The 17,988-nt window shown below is 39.7% G+C and overlaps 1 protein-coding gene across 1 annotated transcript in view; it reads right to left on the bottom strand.

Moving 5' to 3' along the window:
- The window catches only part of CDC123 (cell division cycle 123), a 43,182-nt gene that overhangs the window by 7,665 nt on the left and 17,529 nt on the right, over positions 1-17,988 (bottom strand). The window contains exons 7-10 of the mRNA XM_043480665.1: positions 9,573-9,621; positions 9,126-9,201; positions 7,614-7,736; positions 6,689-6,717 (exon numbers count right to left, since the gene is read on the bottom strand). Coding sequence (XP_043336600.1) covers positions 6,689-6,717; positions 7,614-7,736; positions 9,126-9,201; positions 9,573-9,621 — 277 coding nt within the window. The remainder of the gene's footprint in view (positions 1-6,688; positions 6,718-7,613; positions 7,737-9,125; positions 9,202-9,572; positions 9,622-17,988) is intronic.

Below are 17,988 nucleotides of genomic sequence, written 5' to 3' on the forward strand. Positions count from 1 at the left end.
GTTTAACACTGCCAGTATATTTTCTCAAAGTCTGTTTACTTAAAATTGTATGGAATAATGTAGTAAGTAATAAAACCCAAGCAGGCAGAAGGGAAATCTCACAAAGTGGTCCCACCAAAGCAGCATCACTGGAATGCTCTCACGGGTTCTTTAATGATCTTTCAGGAGGCGGCCAGCAGTTCTCAGCACCAGCCCCCACCTCTGAGAGGCTGCTGCAAAGGTTTGAATTTTTTAAAGCTTACTAAAGATGTAAGAAAGGGCTTCCCCAATGGCTCAGCAGGTAAAGAATCTGCCTGCAACGCAGGCAACACTGCACTGCAGTGGAGACTCAGGTTCAATCCCTGGGTGGGGAAGATCCCCGGAGGAAGGCATGGCAACACATTCCAGAATTCTTGCCTGGAGAATCCCATGGACAGAGGAGCCTGGCAAGCTACATAGTCCAAAGGGTCGCAGAAGAATCGAACATGACTGAGCAAAGACGTAAGAAAATGCTCGGCTGTCTTTCATTGCAATGTACTGGATTGGCCAGAAAGTTTGGGTTTTCCATACCCTCTTATAGACAAACCTGAATGAGCTTTTTGGCCAAGCCAATAATAACTGTTTTCTCTGCATGATAGAGCTTGATGGCACATGGAAGGGAGATGCAAAATAAAAACAAATCAACCTTTCTAAGAAACTGCCATCTTCTCCTCTTCTGAGAGCAGTGATGGCCAGTGTGACAGATTTCGGCCTCAGGGAAGGAACACCTCTGGCCCAGCCAGACGAAGTTTGCAAGTGGCAAAGTGCTGACATAAAGGAGCTGGGGAGCCTGTGAAATCCTGCCAGGAAATTAACACCAACACATTTGATCATGGGGATGTATGTGACATTTACTAGATAAATGTTTCCTTGCAACTTTTATTTTTGCTCCTCTTGACTTTTCTCACTGAGACACTCAACATAATTGCACCCTTCTGTTGGTAGTTTTTTTTCTGTAAATATGTAGCAATCATGTCTTGGGTGGACATGAGTGTGTAGAATGACAAATGCCTAAGGAGCTAGACTGCTGAGCCAGCATTACTAATCTAGCATTGTTTCTCATCTGTTTTCAAGGAAAAGTTTAAGAAAGACAAAGCATTTTATTAGGACTGGCTGCAAACTAGAAAGTTCAAAGTGGCAAAGATCCACTATGGGAAGTTTCTACCATGCACCATTTGGCCATGTTTCCTGGTTCACACAATCCCCAGCAGCAATCCTGCCTACAATTCCTTCTTGCCACTTGAGTTATATTCTCACTTCAACTTGGTGCCTGTTCCTCCTCGCTTCTCTGACTGTGTGAAATCATGTCCGCTGTCAACCCATTCCTTGGTATGACAGCAGCTTTGCTTCTTTCGGTGATTACTCGAGATGTCTCTAATAAGCTGTATGTTATTTTAACAAAATGAGTATTTTCTAAACTTTGAACCCTTTTAACTTGAATTTTTATAACCAGTAAAATCATCTCATTATCAAAAGAAAAAAGGAAAAAAACTATTGCATCTGTTAGTATCAGAATATTTAGCTCTATAAACTAGAAGTATGCCACACTGTTAAAAAAAAAAAAAAATCACCGCTGTTAGGACTGACAGCTGGCAGAATGTGTTCTGTAGTTTGGAAGCCATCCTCTAGTTTAAAGAAAAACAGACCAGCTGGAATCAGGCATAAAACCATCAAGATGAGGTTTTTACACCCATAACACGTTTTTTATGTCACACCTCAGGAACAAGACATCCTGAGAAACTCTGTTTTTAGGCAACCTATCAAGTAGGAGTGGTCACGCCGACCTTCCTAATACCTACCAATGGACCTACCCCCACTCCCCCAACATCCACCTAAACAAAACTCTGCACCACACAGTGCTACGCATGGGGGCATAAAGGTCAGTAACAGAGAGTCTGCTCCCTGAAAGAGCTCTGTCCAGACCAGGACAAGTATACACACGTGTACACCGGTACACATTCACCACAGCACAGTGCGTAAAAGACTAGAAACAAGCTAAGCATTCATCCACAGGAAGTGATTCACCAAACCATACAGCACATCCACATAATCAAATACTGTGTCCTTTAAGAAACCAGAAAGTCCTCTAAGATACACTGCTTTTAAAAAGTATAAAAAGCAATAATAATAAATAATAAAAAGTATAAAAAGCAAGGAGCAAGTGCATTATCATATGCTAACCCTTGTGTTAGTAAACAAAGCTAGTGGAGGTGATGGAATTCCAGTTAAGCTATTTCAAACCCTAAAAGATGATGCTGTGAAAGTGCTCCACTCAATATGCCAGCAAATTTGGAAAACTCAGCAGTGGCCACAGGACTGGAAAAGGTCACTTTTCATTCCAATCCCAAAGAAAGGCAATGCCAAAGAATGTTCAAACTACTGCACAACTGCACTCATCTCACATGCTAGCAAAGTAATGCTCAAAATTCTCCAAGTCAGGCTTCAACAGTATGTGAACTGTGAACTTCCAGATGTTCAAGCTGGATTTAGAAAAGGCAGAGGAACCAGAGATCAAATTGCCAACATCCGTTGGATCACTGAAAAAGCAAGAGAATTCCAGAAAAACATCTACTTCTGCTTTATTGACTATGCCAAAGCCTTTGACTGCATGGATCACAACAAACTGGAAAATTCTTCAAGAGATGGGAATACCAGACAGACCACCTGACCTGCCTCTTAAGAAATATGTATGCATGTCAAGAAGCAACAGTTAGAACTGGACATGGAACAACAGACTGGTTCCAAAGAGGAAAAGGAGTATGTCAAGGCTGTATATTGTCACCCTGGTTATTTAACTTATATGCAGAGTACATCATAAGAAACATTGGGCTGGATGAAACACAAGCCGGAATCAAGATTGCTGGGAGAACTATCAATAACCTCAGATGTGCAGATGACACCACCCTTACGGCAGAAAGCAAAGAAGAACTAAAGAGCCTCTTGATGAAAGTGAAAGAGGAAAAGTGAAAAAGCTGGCTTAAAACTCAACATTCAAAAAATGAAGATCATGGCATCCGGTCCCATCACTTCATGGCAAATAGAGGGGGAAACAATGGAAGCAGTGACAGACTTTATTTTCTTGGGCTCCAAAATCACTGCAGATGGTGACTGCAGCCCTGAAATTAAAAGACACATGCTCCTTGGAAGAAAAGCTATGACCAACCTAGAAAGCGTATTAAAAAGCAGACATTACTTTGCCAACAAAGGTCTATCTAGTCAAAGCTGTGGTTTTTCTAGTAGTCATGTATGGATGTGAGAGTTGGACTATAAAGAAAGCTGAGCGTTGAAGAATTGATGCTTTTGAACTGTGGTGTTGGAGAAGACTCTTGAGAGTTTCTTGGACTGCAAGGAGATCCAAGCAGTCCATCCTAAAGGAAATCAGTCCTGAATATTCACTGGAGGGACTGATGCTGAAACTGAAGCTCCAACACTTTGGCCACCTGATCCAAGAACTGACTCATTGGAAAAGACCCTGATGTTGGGAAGGATTGAAGGCAGGAGGAGAAGGGGACGATAGAGGATGAGATGGCTGGATGGCATCACTGACTCAATGGACATGAGTTTGAGCAGGCTCTGGGTGTTGGTGATGGACAGAGAAACCTGGTGTGCTGCAGTCCATGGGGTCATGAAGAGTCGGACACGACTGAGCGACTAAACTCAACTGAACTCTTGTGTAAAGAAAGATGGGGAAAAATAAGTATGCTGCTGGTTTTTGCATCAAGTAATACTGGAAGGATACATAAGAAATTAACAACCTAGACTGCAGAGGCGGAAGGGTTAGAATCAGACCTTCCATGTATGTTTTCACAGCAATAGCATTAACAAGCTTAGTCTAACAAACGTCTACAGAATACTTTGCATGTTAAATATTGTACTTTCTTTCTCAATCATACATAAAACAGAACCAGAAAAGTGACTAGGCTGCAGATTCATTCTGAACAATATCAAAGTCTCTAGATCATATTTATCCCAAAAAGCAACAAAATTAATAACAAGAAAATAACCATGACCAAAAGGAATACATAAGGGGACCCGAATCACTTTTCAAATATCTAAAGCAGTTACTCTAAACTCTAGTTATGAATTGTCCTCACTTGTGGAGCTTCTTCATACACGTTCCAAGGCCTCGTCCCAGACCTCCTGCATGGGGGCAGGGTCATGGCTCTGACACGGAGAGTGGTTAGACTCTCTCGGCACTGAGTCCTCCTGCCCAGCAACTGCTCTGACACAGACATGCAGGGTCACCAAGCCCAGACACACTCCACTTGTACTTCAGATCAGAGGTCACCATAAAAAGTTAGTTTTCTCCCAAGAATAGCCATAAATCCTGCATTCCCAACAGTGTCTGAGATGGTGACTCAAGTGCCATTGATTGAAAGCAAATGAGTTTCACATCACGGCCGGCATCTCTTCTCAGAAACTGTCAGGATGTTTACACTGGCCTGGTTCCCACTTTAAAGGCACGCAACTGCTTTTGGTGCTGTCAGATCACAGCCGCAATCACTTATATCCATGTCCCACATCACTTAAGACATTCATATAACTGTCTCACTAAGTCACACACCTGCACTGACCTGCTGGCCCTTCTGAACCACAGCAGACCTGGACATGTGAGGCACCCTGGCAGATCCTGAATGTTCAAATGCCATTAAGGAGAGCTGCGTTAGAACATAACGGCTTCAGACTGAACATCTGTAAGATGGGAACAAACAGCACATACCCGACAGGGTTGCATGGACTAAGGGAGACAATGAATTAAATAAGAGTCAAGCTCTTCTGAGCTGCACATTCAGGACAATGGGCTCAGTTTCCTCCCTTACTGATTGGATCCAGGCCAATCCTGGAACGCTTTAGTCTCAAAGGTAAGCTCCATGATGGTCTCGAGATCACCCGGATGGAAGCTGCTAGTTAGAAGCACAGCATCTAACACCCGACAGGTTCTCAATAAACCGCAGTCTGTGAGTGACTGGACGTGGCTGGCATGTGACTGTTAGAAGCTGAGATTGGCCTTGAGCCCTGGGGGCCCAGCAGCTCAGGTTCCTGTCCGCTCCACCCTGCCAGCTCCCCATCCTTTCTTTAAGGTTTGCTTCCAACTCTGCCAAGTAGCATCCCTCTTCTGTACCACATATTAATTTATAGGTCCTCTTTCTTTCTCTTTTTTAGTAGCTCCTCTTTCTAATTCTTAACAGATGCCATCAACCTTCAAGACAGACAGGTGAAAACAGAGTAAGTGATACCTTTGGCTTGAAAGAGGTGAGTGAATGGTTAGCAGTTACCTTGGGTCATGAACATATGGGCCCCATCCTTTTGTCTAAGAAATAATTGAAAGGTATCACAAGCACCACTACAATGAGGTGATACGAGTGTGGAGAGGGAAGGAGAAAAATTTGAGCGATGCTGAGGAAATATATGGGTCACATATTTAGAAAACATACCTGCTGTCCTCTTAAGAGCTAAGTTGCTAAAGCACTGTCACAGGACACCTAGTGACACAAATTTCTCTGAAATGATTGCATGTCTTGATAGTAAATCCTGCTGCAGAGATTTCACTAGGTCAGGTTCTTGTTGTTTATTACAGAAGTTTCCATCACTTTAAGATCACAAAATAAATACAAACTACTCAATTCCTCATCTTCATGAAAGAAAGTGAAAGTGTTAGTTGCTCAGTTGTGTCTGACTCCTTGTGACCCTACGGATTACAGCCCACCAGGCCTCTCTGTCCATGGGATTCTCCAGGTAAGAATACCAGAGTGGGTTGCCATTCCCTTCTCCAGGGGATCACCCCAACCCAGGGACTGAACCAAGGTCTCCTGCATTGCAGGCAGATTCTTAACTGTCTGAGCCACCAGACTCAAATCATGCTAAGCGTCTTTCAGGTAACCAAAAATAATTATCTAAATAGCCAATGACACGTTCCTGGCCACATTGAAGAGTGAAAACTGAACTGTTTTTTAAGCAGGCCCAGACTCCCGACGAAAGAGGAAAGGAGGGGGGACACAGGGTGGCCTTAGCCATCTGTTAATAACTCCTGAACTTGTCATGTAATGATGGGAGATATCATGTCTCCTAGTGTTAAGGATATTTCAAGGGGACAGTCTTGACCACTGTGAATTTCAATCACCTTAGTTGCCTTGGGAAAACATTTTTTGAGCAGTGAGCCCTTGACATAGAGAATGCCTATGTATTTCAGTTCAGTTCAGTTCAGCCGCTCAGTCGTGTCTGACTCTTTGCAACCCCATGAATTGCAGCACGCCAGGCCTCCCTGTCCATCACCAACTCCCGGAGTTTACTCAAACTCATGCCCATCGAGTCGGTGATGCCATCCAGCCATCTCATCCTCTGTCGTCCCCCTCTCCTCCTGCCTTCAATCCCTCCCAGCATCAGGGTCTTTTCCAGTAGGTCAACTCTTCGCATGAGGTGGCCGAAGTATTGGAGTTTCAGATCAGTTTCAGGACTGATCTCCTTCAGGATGGACTGGTTGGATCTCCTTGCAGTCCAAGGGACTCTCAAGAGTCTTCTCCAACACCACAATTCAAAAGCATCAATTTTTCGGCACTCAGCTTTCTTTATAGTCCAACTCTCACATCCATACATGACCACTGGAAAAACCATAGCCTTGACCAGACGGACCTTTTGTATTTAGAGTATGTCAAATATCAAGTTTACTTACCCTACTGTCTCTGTATATATCGAATACAACTGCAAAGGATAAAAAACTCAGAGTTAGTAATGAACTACTATTTGCATGATCAAAGCCTCCTTTTGACAATTAAAATGCATTTTATTATAAGTTACTCAAACAGCAGGATATATTTGGCTTTGAGGACTTCATGCTTCTTCTACATCTCAAAACTTCAAACATAAAAAGGCATCCTGCAATGTTTTACTTAATGTAATTTTGCTTTCCTTTTCTCTGTCTTCAGCCATAATCCCTTATATTTAAAAATTCAAAAACATAAATGAATAAAAATTCAAACCAAACACCAACATCGTCTCAACCAATTCATCATTAGAGACAGGTGATCTGTCACAGTGAAAGGAGACCACTTACTATCTGATGGAGAATAAAATGGGTAAAACCTGCACTAGGAAAGCACAAAATCTAAGCATGCTCAGGACACAAGTCCTCCTTTTTAAAGTCAAATCTGCCACAGGGACCAAGCTTGGCAGGTAGAAAAACATCAACCATGGCAGATATAATCTGACAACGCATGAACACTCCAATATACTTTCAGTTCTTTAAAACACAAGTGATTACTTTGCAACTGGTGCTATCTGATCACTCAAATAAATTCTAGAAAAGTAGATCAGTCAACTAGCTAATTTAGTCCTAATAACAGAAGCGTTTGGTTCTCTGTAGACAGACCCTTTGAAATGTGTAGAAAATGACAGGACAGAGAAATTGTCTCAGTCTTAAAAAGGGATTCTGGTTAAATAAGGTAAAATTAACATGCAAACCCATCGCACTACCATAATATAGTAAAATGCTTAAAAACATCGTGCTTCGAATCCAGTTTTAAAATATACACTACCATGAAATGAGGTCCAGTAACATTATGCATTTCATCTCACTAGGTCAATAAAAAGATACTCACAATCTTCATCTAAGAATTTATACTGTATGTGTTTCCTGAAAAAATCTTGTATGCATCTGCAAATCTCTTCTTTTTGTTTAGAAATATGATCATAATATTGTGTGTAGTCCCTCTGAGAAATACCTGATGAGAAAATATTTTAAATTTTGTTATTACACAATATTCTTTTCAAAAACACCAAAATGTGATTTTAAAGCTCTTTTTTAGGGAACCATTAACGTAGATCAGATGAATGGAATCACACATTAGTCAGTATTTTATATAAAGCTTATCAGTTGTAAAGGTTCATAAGGCCAGGTGAGCCCTAAAATGCCATAGTGCCATGCTTACTTCAGAAACGGCAGTTATTTTTATTTAGTACAATGGGAAGAATTCAAAGTTATGAAAATGTTTGCTATGTAAAAAATGAAAGAAGCAATTTTAAACCTACCCACATAGTCATCTGCTGCTTCTTTGATTTTTCCAATGGCCTCTCTAAAAACTGGTCGTCTTTTCACTTTCTTTGGGAAAATGTTAAATACCCCTTACCACACGTCTTCCATTTTCATACTGCATTTCAGAGAAGCATCTAGAACATGCATTTTCCTTGTTCATATATGCTATCCTTCCTTCATAAGCTCCATGTTTTAAACCATGGAAAAGTAAACATTCCTTTCTTCAGAGTGACTTGCTGACATTATTCAAAAAACACTAGAGGGAGTATTCTAAGAACTCCTTCAATCTGTCCTAGGCCTAGAAGAAAGTTCTCTACTCTGAAAGAAACACCTCGAGCTAAGTACCTCTTCTTTAGCTATACTTTGGATTTCGGTGTTTCCTTCAGGGATACATAACGATACATTAAATCCAAACACACCCAGGGTACAGCAGGCAAGTTAAACGTTGACATCTCATTCAATAAATAAATAGTGTGGATCTGATTCTGTTCAAATCACACTCTTCTTGGCTGAAAGTCAATTTTACCTCATGGAAAATGTGCTTAGACAAAATAAGGGCAAATTAGCTTCAATATTTAACGTGAATAGATCACAGCAGACAAAACGATGTCTGAGAGGAAAGAAAATGGGTGGCTTTTACAGTAATGCCCTTCTCTGTTTGCATGTTTTCTCTTGCTAGGATAATAAACACCGCTTCGATATTATAAGTAAAAGTTCAAAAACTGGGCTTTTTACGATGATTAAAATCAGCCATGTACTGTGAGTAGCACTTAGGAAAGCCCCAGAGAGAGAGCAGGTACACGTATCCTAAGTGGGATCAGTACAGGCCACTCCTTTCACTGCTGGAATCCAGACAGACATGATTCATCGAGACTGTTTTCTGTGGAAACAGAATCTGGCCCTAGGACCCTTGTCAACACAGCATTCCAGAGAGTCAGTGCCCACTGGCTAGAGGCAGCATTTGAGATAAAAAGTGACTGTTACCCTTGTCTTAATTACTAAGCAATCTATTTCCATCAAAAGCTTGTCTTTTAACAATTAAAGGTTTAAAAAAAGAAAGAAAGAAAGAAAACCTTACCAATAAGCTTATTTTCCTTGACAAAACATCGGAACTCGGCCCCAGGAATTAATTCACACCATTTTCGAAGAACAAGCTGCAGACAAAGGAAAAAATGTAACACAACAATGTAAAAAGAGGATATTTACTAGTCTGATAAACAATTTTATGTGGAGACTGTGTCTTAACAATTGCCATTATCAAGTGCTTTTTTTTTTAATTTAAAGAAGGCATCATAAAATATTCTTGACATGAGATGTAGAGAACAGAGCTATGATCTATTAGTCTAACAGAACTGTTAACACTCTTCATAACAAAATGCATCTTTATCACTTATTTATCATTTTGGGAATTCTGACACAACATACAACTCAAAAGATGATAAAGTCAAATCTTATTACTGCTGGGCCATAAGTTACCCTATAATTCATATCAATTTTATCAAGATTTTAAAGAAAAGATTCTTACCTCATATTCCATACATGGATCTGGAGAATCATCAGTACAATGAATAAATCTTTGAGGGGAAAGAAAGGCAATTAAATCTTTATTTTATGGTGTCACTTTATGCAAACATATTATTTATATTTAAAGGGACAGTAAGGTTTTATGAATAACATAAATTAGGAGATTAATTCAAATTCAATAAACATTTATAAAGCACCATTCAATGTCAGGCGTTAGCCTAAGCACCCTGAATTGTTATTTCATTTGTCCTCAAAACCACCATATGAGCTACTATCATCTCTGTTTTTCTGTTAAAAAAAAGAAAAGGAAAAAGCTATAACCCAGAAGAGAGCACAGTGAGTGACCCAGCCAGGACTATAAAGCAAACTGTCTGACTCCTGACTCCAAATGAGGATGTGACGGCCCCGCGTTTTATTTCTCATTGTGCTCTCTGCAACATTAACTAGAACCAGAACCTAGTTCTCTGCTGATATTAACTCTGCCACCTAAAGCCACACAACATTCATCTAATCCTTTTCCCACATCCCATGTAAAAAACATTCCTCCATTAAATACATTGCTTCTTCCTCTAAAAATCCTCCGTTTCATTGACAGTATTTTATATTCTTTATTAAATGCCCACCTATGCCAGGGGCTGGTAAGGTACTGGAAACATTAAAATGAGGTGAGTCCCTTGTCCTTTAGGAGGCTGGTCTGGTGAGGAGAACCTAACAAGTAGACCAAGAATTTCAAAACACTCAGGCTTTAGGAATATCACAGTGGCAGTGGTGCAGAGAGCCTGGGGGAAGGGATGTTTAGCAATTTAGTTGCTAAGTCATGTCTGACTCTTTGTGACCTCATGAGCTGTAGCTGGCCAGGTTCCTCTATCCACCGGATTTCCCAGGCAAGAATACTGCAGCTGAGTTGTCATTTCCTTCTCCACAGCATCTTCCCAAGCTAGGGACTGAACCTGCATCTCCTGCATTGGCAGGTGGATTCTTTACAACCGAGCCAACTGGGAAGCCCTTACTACCATTTTAATTGTTCTAAAAATTTTTATTATTTGGTTGTGTCAGGTCTTAGAATTGCAGCATGTGGGATTTTTCACTTGAAGCAAGCAGAATCTTTAGTTGTAGCATCTAACCTCTTAGCTGTGGCATGTGGGATCTAGTTCCCTGATCAGGGATCAAACCTGGGTCCCCTGCATTGGGGGTGCAGAGTCTTCACCACTGTACCACCAGAGAAGTCCTACCATTTTAATTTTTGAAATGTGATTTTAACCATGTTGATGGTTTTTATAAATCTAATAACAGAGGATAGTACTTAATACATTACTTTATAAAGAACAGGTAGGATTAAGGTTCTATAAAGTGGCTCAGAAGGTAAAGAATCTGCCTGCAATGTGGGAAACCCAGGTTCGATCCCTGGGTTGGGAAGATCCCCTGGAGAAGGGAATGGCAACCCACTCCAGTATTCTTGCCTGGATTCCATGGACAGAGGAGCCTGGTAGGCCGCAGTCCACAGGGTCGCAAAGAGTCGGACACAACTGAGTTACTAACACACACACATACAGATTAGGGTTCTATAATATAACTGTTTTTAAAATTCTACAAGAAAACCAAAGGGAACACTTCCAAAACACAAGTCTTCATTATCTAAATTTTTTAATGCTTCTATTTTCCTACAAATACTGATTTCAACCTTTGGTTAATCCTCATTTGTTACTTTAAAATAAGTTAACATTTCAATACAAGTTTGCATCCTACAATCCTGTAACATTATTTTTTAAGTGGTGGTTGGTTTAACATTTAACATTATTTAAAAAACCTTGACTAGTTTCAGAAGGTAGACATGAAAACATATGTTTGCGTGAGATTACTGTACAAGGCTTTTTCTTGTTAAGATGACTACCCAGATGGCCAAGTACAATTTCTGAAAGGAGAGGAAAGTGTTCAGCCATTTAAATTACCATTACCATTACAATCACCATTTGGTAATTTAAGACCGAATGTGAAGGTCAACAATAACATTTTCAGGAGCTCATATGAAAAACTGCAAAAAATATTGCATATGAATATTTAAATTCCTTTTATATTCTGGAAGAAGTAGGTTTAAAAAGTAAAAATGCATGAAGATGGAGTATTAGCAACACTTGAATGTTTACAATCCTTACACAAATTATCAGTCCAAAAATTACAGGTCCCAACAAAAAAAGGAAAAGAAACAAATCCTTAAATCAAGCAAGGCTGCTTACTACACTGAGAATCCTAAAGAAACAATACAAACAGAAATACAGAAGAAACAATACTAGCATGAGTATCCTAACATAAACAATAAAATGTCTTCAATCATATCAAATATAAAAATATCTGTATTATTCCCTTAATTAACTAAACCAAGAACACAGATGATCCAAAAACTTGCATCTATAATACAGGGAAAAAAAACCCTGATTCTCTCATTTCCAAAGATAAGTTTCATATTTGCCAAAAAAAAGGGCAGCACCCCAGAAATAACAGCAAGTCACTAATCAAGGAAAGCAATTTACAAAGAAAAAACATTGAATTGTTCAATCTACTTTAGCTTTTGTTTCTATGAACATAATTTAAAAGTCATGGTAAGAACTAGTATAAATTCTCAAACCCCAATTCAGCATATAATGTAAAATTATAGTAACATGTTATAAATTTGTGAGCAAAAGCAAGAAACATGTCATATACCTAACACTTCTACTGTGTTAACCAATACATTTAAATAACACCTGGAAAATTTGTCTGAATTACAAAAAAACATGAAATCACTTGTGATCACTTTGGAATTTGGGCAACTGTTACAGAATTCCGCAAGTTAGAACCGAAAGCAGCCTGGGTCCAGACTGATCAGTGTCCCGTAGAAAGGAGAAACAATGCAGGCGTCTGTTCTAGTTTCATCTCCACCCTCCAGGACTCAGGCCCTTAGAGGAAGAACTGATGAAACAAGCTTCCTGTAGCGAAATCTGCTGGCAGTTCCACAGCTGTTTCTCTCTACAAAATCTGCCTTTGCTCTCTGGTTGTTTTTAAGAACTCCTTTTGTCTCTAATGTGCTGCAGTTACACTAGTCAAATGCTGTGAGTTCTCTAGAGCGGGCCAGTCAATGCGGCAGGAAGGAAGGAAAGAGAAATCATAGAATCAGTCAACTGGGAGAACAGTTGTGAACTGACCCTGGACAACTTAGGTATTGCCTAAATCCACTGGCTGAGACCACAATTTGATTATTTTTATAAGAGAAGACATCATTATTAAAGTTTTATGGGTGGCAGTACACAAAATCACGAATACTTTAAAGTGGAAGACAGCCTAGCTATTTACTACAGCACAATCCTCATTCGTAAGCTTCCCTTAAAACACTGGAAGATTACAACGTTATACGTCACAGAAAACAAGCCTTTAATGTCAGAAACAAAAGAGAAAAACATAGCACCCACGGAAAATTAAGCACCAAAGTTGTAGTGCTGAAGATTTTACTGCTCGTCAGGATCCAAAATAAGAGTTTAGGTACAGAAATTCCATTTCTTTTGGTCTCACTGGTGGTGGAAAAGCAAAGACAAAAAATGTTACTGAATTAAGGGAGACTGGGTGTGTTCATTCAAATTATCATAAATTCTTCTTCAAAAAGAGATTAAAAATGCTATCAAAAATTGTACAATCTAACACACTGTAAATGAGCTACACTTCAATTAAAAGTATACAAAAAAATTAAAGTGATATAAAGTGGAAAAATTGTCACCTAAACCAGTTCAGTTCAGTCGCTCAGTTGTGTCTGACTCTCTGCGACCCCATGAACTTGCAGCATGCCAGGCTCCCTGTCCATCACCAACTCCTGGAGTTTATCCAAACTCATGTCCATTGAGTCAGTGATGCCATCCAACCATCTCATCCTCTGTTGTCCCCTTCTCCTCCTGCCCTCAATCTTTCCCAACATCAGGGTCTTTTCCAATGAGTCAACTCTTCACATGAGGTGGTCAAAGTATTGGAGTTTCAGCTTCAGCATCAGTCCTTCCAATGAACACTCAGGACTGATCTCCTTTAGGATGGACTGGTTGGATCTCCGTGCAGTCCAAAGGACTCTCAAGAGTCTTCTCCAACACCACAGCTCAAAAGCATCAATTCTTTGGTGCTCAGCTTTCTTTATATAGTCCAACTCTCACATCCACACATGACCACTGGAAAAACCATAGCCTTGACTAGATGGACCTTTGCTGACAAAGTAATGTCTCTGCTTTTTAATATGCTGTCACCTAAATAAACTGGCCTAAAGCAATTATAAGGTATACGTTCTGTTAAGTCTAACTTAGGCAGAAAGTTTTACTCCTGAAACTATTTGCTGCTGAATTTTAGGGTTAATAATCAGTTCCAATAATCTTCAGAACAAAATGTATAAAAATTATGCTCACTATAACTGAGCTTAAATTACTAAGACAAGTGAACTTTCCTGACCTCTAGTAACTCTACCTTCCTTAGTCATGCATGACCTTCTCAGAGAAACAATTAATGGATTAATTTTTTCACTCACTCAGCCCTTTCTTCTACATGCCAACTGAATACCAGATTTTTCTTTCCTGCCTTGGTCTACTGAAGTGACATGCCCATCAGTAAAATAATTAATGAAAGCAGCTTTCTGACTCAACAAGCCTCATCACAAAGGATGTTTATCTGGGCAAATGATTCCTCAGCAGGTACAACGCAGACAGATGATGCTGTGTCACATTTCAACTTCCACTTTCCAAAGCTTCTTGTGTACAATAACCATTTGACTAACAGGAAAAATAAGAGTGTACTTACTATTCCATGTCAATTACAATGGTGACAGACAGTCCTAGCTGTCTACCCTCTAGCTGTTCCCAACCTTCATCCTTGCTAACGGACTACGGTTGTTCAGCTGAGGACATGTGGTCCTCGGCACCCCGGGTGTACATGTACAGCTAAGCGCAAAGTCCTTGAGCTGCAGGCCCGCACCTGCAGCACCCGGGTCACCTGGGAACGTGTTAGAAACTACCTTCCTGGGCCCCAAGCCCAGCCTAGTGAACTGGAAACTTGGGAGGCAGGGACCAGCAAACTGTGTTTTACCAAACCCTCCAGATGACTCTGAGCCAAGCTGAAGCTGAGAGCCTCTGTTCTAAACCAGTCACGGCATCTCTGCTCCCTCTGCCAACGCCCGGATGAGGCTGAGCAACTGTGGCCGTGAGCTATCAGGACGCCTCAGGGAAGGTTCCTCACAGAAAAGAATGGGAGGAGATGGAGGCACCCCTCCGATTTTCGATTAAGATAATGCCATCTTCATGCCATACCTGCAGAAGAGCAGCTACCTTGTAACCATTATGTGATGTTGGGTGATAAATCCAAACATCAAGCCAGTAAGCCAAGGATGACAGAGGGAAAGACTGAGAGAGTCTGGTCCCTGGTGACCCTGATGAGCTGCTGACAACCCTTACAAATATTCCATCTCCAGACTCCCTGTTAAATAATGTATTTTTTTTTAATTTTTTTAAAAATTTTTATTGAGGTATAATTGATTTACAGTGTCGTGTTACTTTTTTTTTTCATTTATTTTTATTAGTTGGAGGCTAATTACTTTACATTATTGTAGTGGTTTTTGTCATACATTGACATGAATCAGCCATGGATTTACATGTGTTCCCCATCCCGATCCCCCCTCCCACCTCCCTCTCCACCCAATCCCTCTGGGTCTTCCCAGTGCACCAGGCCCGAGCACTTGTCTCATGCATCCAACCTGGGCTGGTGATCTGTTTCACCCTAGATAATATACATGTTTCAATGCTGTTCTCTCGAAACATCCCACCCTCACCTTCTCCCTCAGAGTCCAAAAGTCTGTTCTGTACATCTGTGTCTCTTTTTCTGTTTTGCATATAGGGTTATCATTACCATCTTTCTAAATTCCATATATATGTGTTAGTACACTGTAATGGTCTTTATCTTTCTGGCTTACTCTGTATAATGGGCTCCAGTTTCATCCATCTCATTAGAACTGATTCAAATAATGTATTTTTTAAAAACCCTGTGCGAGAACTCTTTCTGGTTGGCTTTCTGTTAACCTGTAAATGTAACTATAACATCCTTGTTTCTTTTGTTGAAGCAAGCTCCCCAAGAGTGTAATGTTACATAATTTTCATATAATTCTACACATATAATTACATACTATAATATTCCTTCTTACATTCTATAATATTTTACTTTGAAGTATTTAGAAAAGAAGGAATTTATAACTTCATCAAATGAAAACACAGAGAACATTTAGAATGACATTATTGAAATTACATTCTGGTTTTGGTTCTATTAACTATAGGAACAAATTACTGAACAGTTTTAGGCCTTAACTTTCTAAATGATGAAAGGGTCAAATTAAACCACTGATAAGATCTTGTCCTACTTAAAGATTATACTCTTTAATTTTTAAGGGGTCTGAAAGACGTCTATGACCAAAGTTCATCTGTATTGACCCAATCAATATGGATTTTTCTAGACTGATAAGACTTACGAATTGTTACACAAGTGACGACTGACAAAGATTTCTGGAAATACTGCCTGTCTGAAAGTTCAACGCCTGGTATTTGTCCTGCCAACCCAAACTGTTTACACAGGGAGAAGGATGGTATTCTGCGGATAAACACTCCAAATACAGGGCCTCAAATGCACCTGTTGATTTAACCTCTTCCCCACGCACAAGTCAAAAAGCATAAAATGCAAAATAACTGACTGGTATTTCTACCCTTCACTGGAATCATAACTAAATTCACCTAAGATAAAAGGAGAGGTGTGCTAAGAGGAGCCAGCAGGTCACTGGACTGCAAAGATGGTTTTAAACACCATCAGCCACAGAGCATTAAAAGTGGTTTATATTTTGTAGAAAGGAAATGATGTCCCTATATATTCACTGTAACTAATAGCAAATGTGCATAAAAATCCATATCCAGTGAATTAACAGGTACAGAGTATTTCTGATGCAATATATTCCAAGGCCTCTTTACAAAAGCATTTGATGACAAAAAGCTCTACAATGGCAAAAAAAACTGAAAGCCACAACATGTTCTAAACAGAGGGTATCTTTCAGAATGAAAATGCTGCCCATCACCCCTAAAACAAACACCTTATCATACCTGTGCCAACACAACCATAAAAGGTTGACACCTAAATATCACAACATAAAGTTTTTTCTGTAAATGAACCAGAAAAATCAATACAACTAAACTCCTTTTACAATAAATTGGCAATATGATCATACTCACTTATTATTACTTAACCTCGCTTTCCTTAACACAGTACTAAAACCATGTGCTCAAGCTTCAGAACCAGACATAAAAGAGATGATGCACAACTGACTTGTAGGGAATGTATTTTTTTTCAAGCCAGGCTCCTCTTCAAAATAAGATCTGAGGCTAACAGGGGATGAATTAGCAAACTGAACTAGGGAAGATGTGGCAGGCATACACAGTATTTTCACCTGTGTATCTGCTTAGTTTCTAGATTTTCTGATATGCTTCATCTTAAGAGATTAAAGGTTAGTTTAGTTGAGATTTGGGATTTAAACTGAGGTAGGACAAGAAATCTATAATAACTGCTATTTGATGACAGAACAGAAGAAGTATGAAGAGATCAGCTACAGCTCAGCAGTGCAGTGTCCAATCTGCCTACGATGAAGATTAGCTATAGAGCAACTGGCAGAGGGGAGAAAACCCAAGTTCATGTCTAGGAATTTTTTTCTTTTGGCCGCAGCACGTGCCTTGTGGGATTTTAATTCCCCGACCAGGGATTGAACCTCAGCCCTCAGCAGTGAGAGCGCAGAGTCCTAACCACTGGATCACCAGGGAACTTCCCATGTCCAAGAATTTATCCCAAGAAAAAAATCAGAAAAGCACACACAGATTTAGCTCAAGGATACTCACTGCAGGACTGTATTTAAGAAGAGAGAACCAGTGAAATAAATGATGCTATAGCTGTTCAGTGGGATACTCTGAAGCAAGCTTAAAGTAATGATGCATTTAATATTTAGTGACATAAAGATGTTTATATATATTAATGAGTGCAAAAGCAGCCTAGTAAGCAATATGAATTCTATGATCCCATTTGTGTTGTAAAAAACTGGAATACAGTTAGAGACAGGTCTATCTATATTATTCCTATGCACAGACAGAATTCTGTAAGTATTATATAAAACCAACTGTGCTGAGATCATGAATCTGCTTACTTCCTGTTTTTGTTTAACTATAGTTCCTGCTTTTATTTTTCTATGATACGCATATATTGGCTTATAATAAAAAAAAATTACCAACATATTTATTGGGCAGAATTCAGAAAGCCCTTGGTATCTAGGGATATTCACTGTATAGCATTTGCTGTCAACAGAAAAGAAAGGTTTGCTTTAATAGGTCATTTCAGAAAAT

The sequence above is a fragment of the Cervus canadensis genome, chromosome 10, assembly GCF_019320065.1.
Source record: "Cervus canadensis isolate Bull #8, Minnesota chromosome 10, ASM1932006v1, whole genome shotgun sequence".
Classification (NCBI taxonomy): Eukaryota; Metazoa; Chordata; class Mammalia; order Artiodactyla; family Cervidae; genus Cervus; species Cervus canadensis.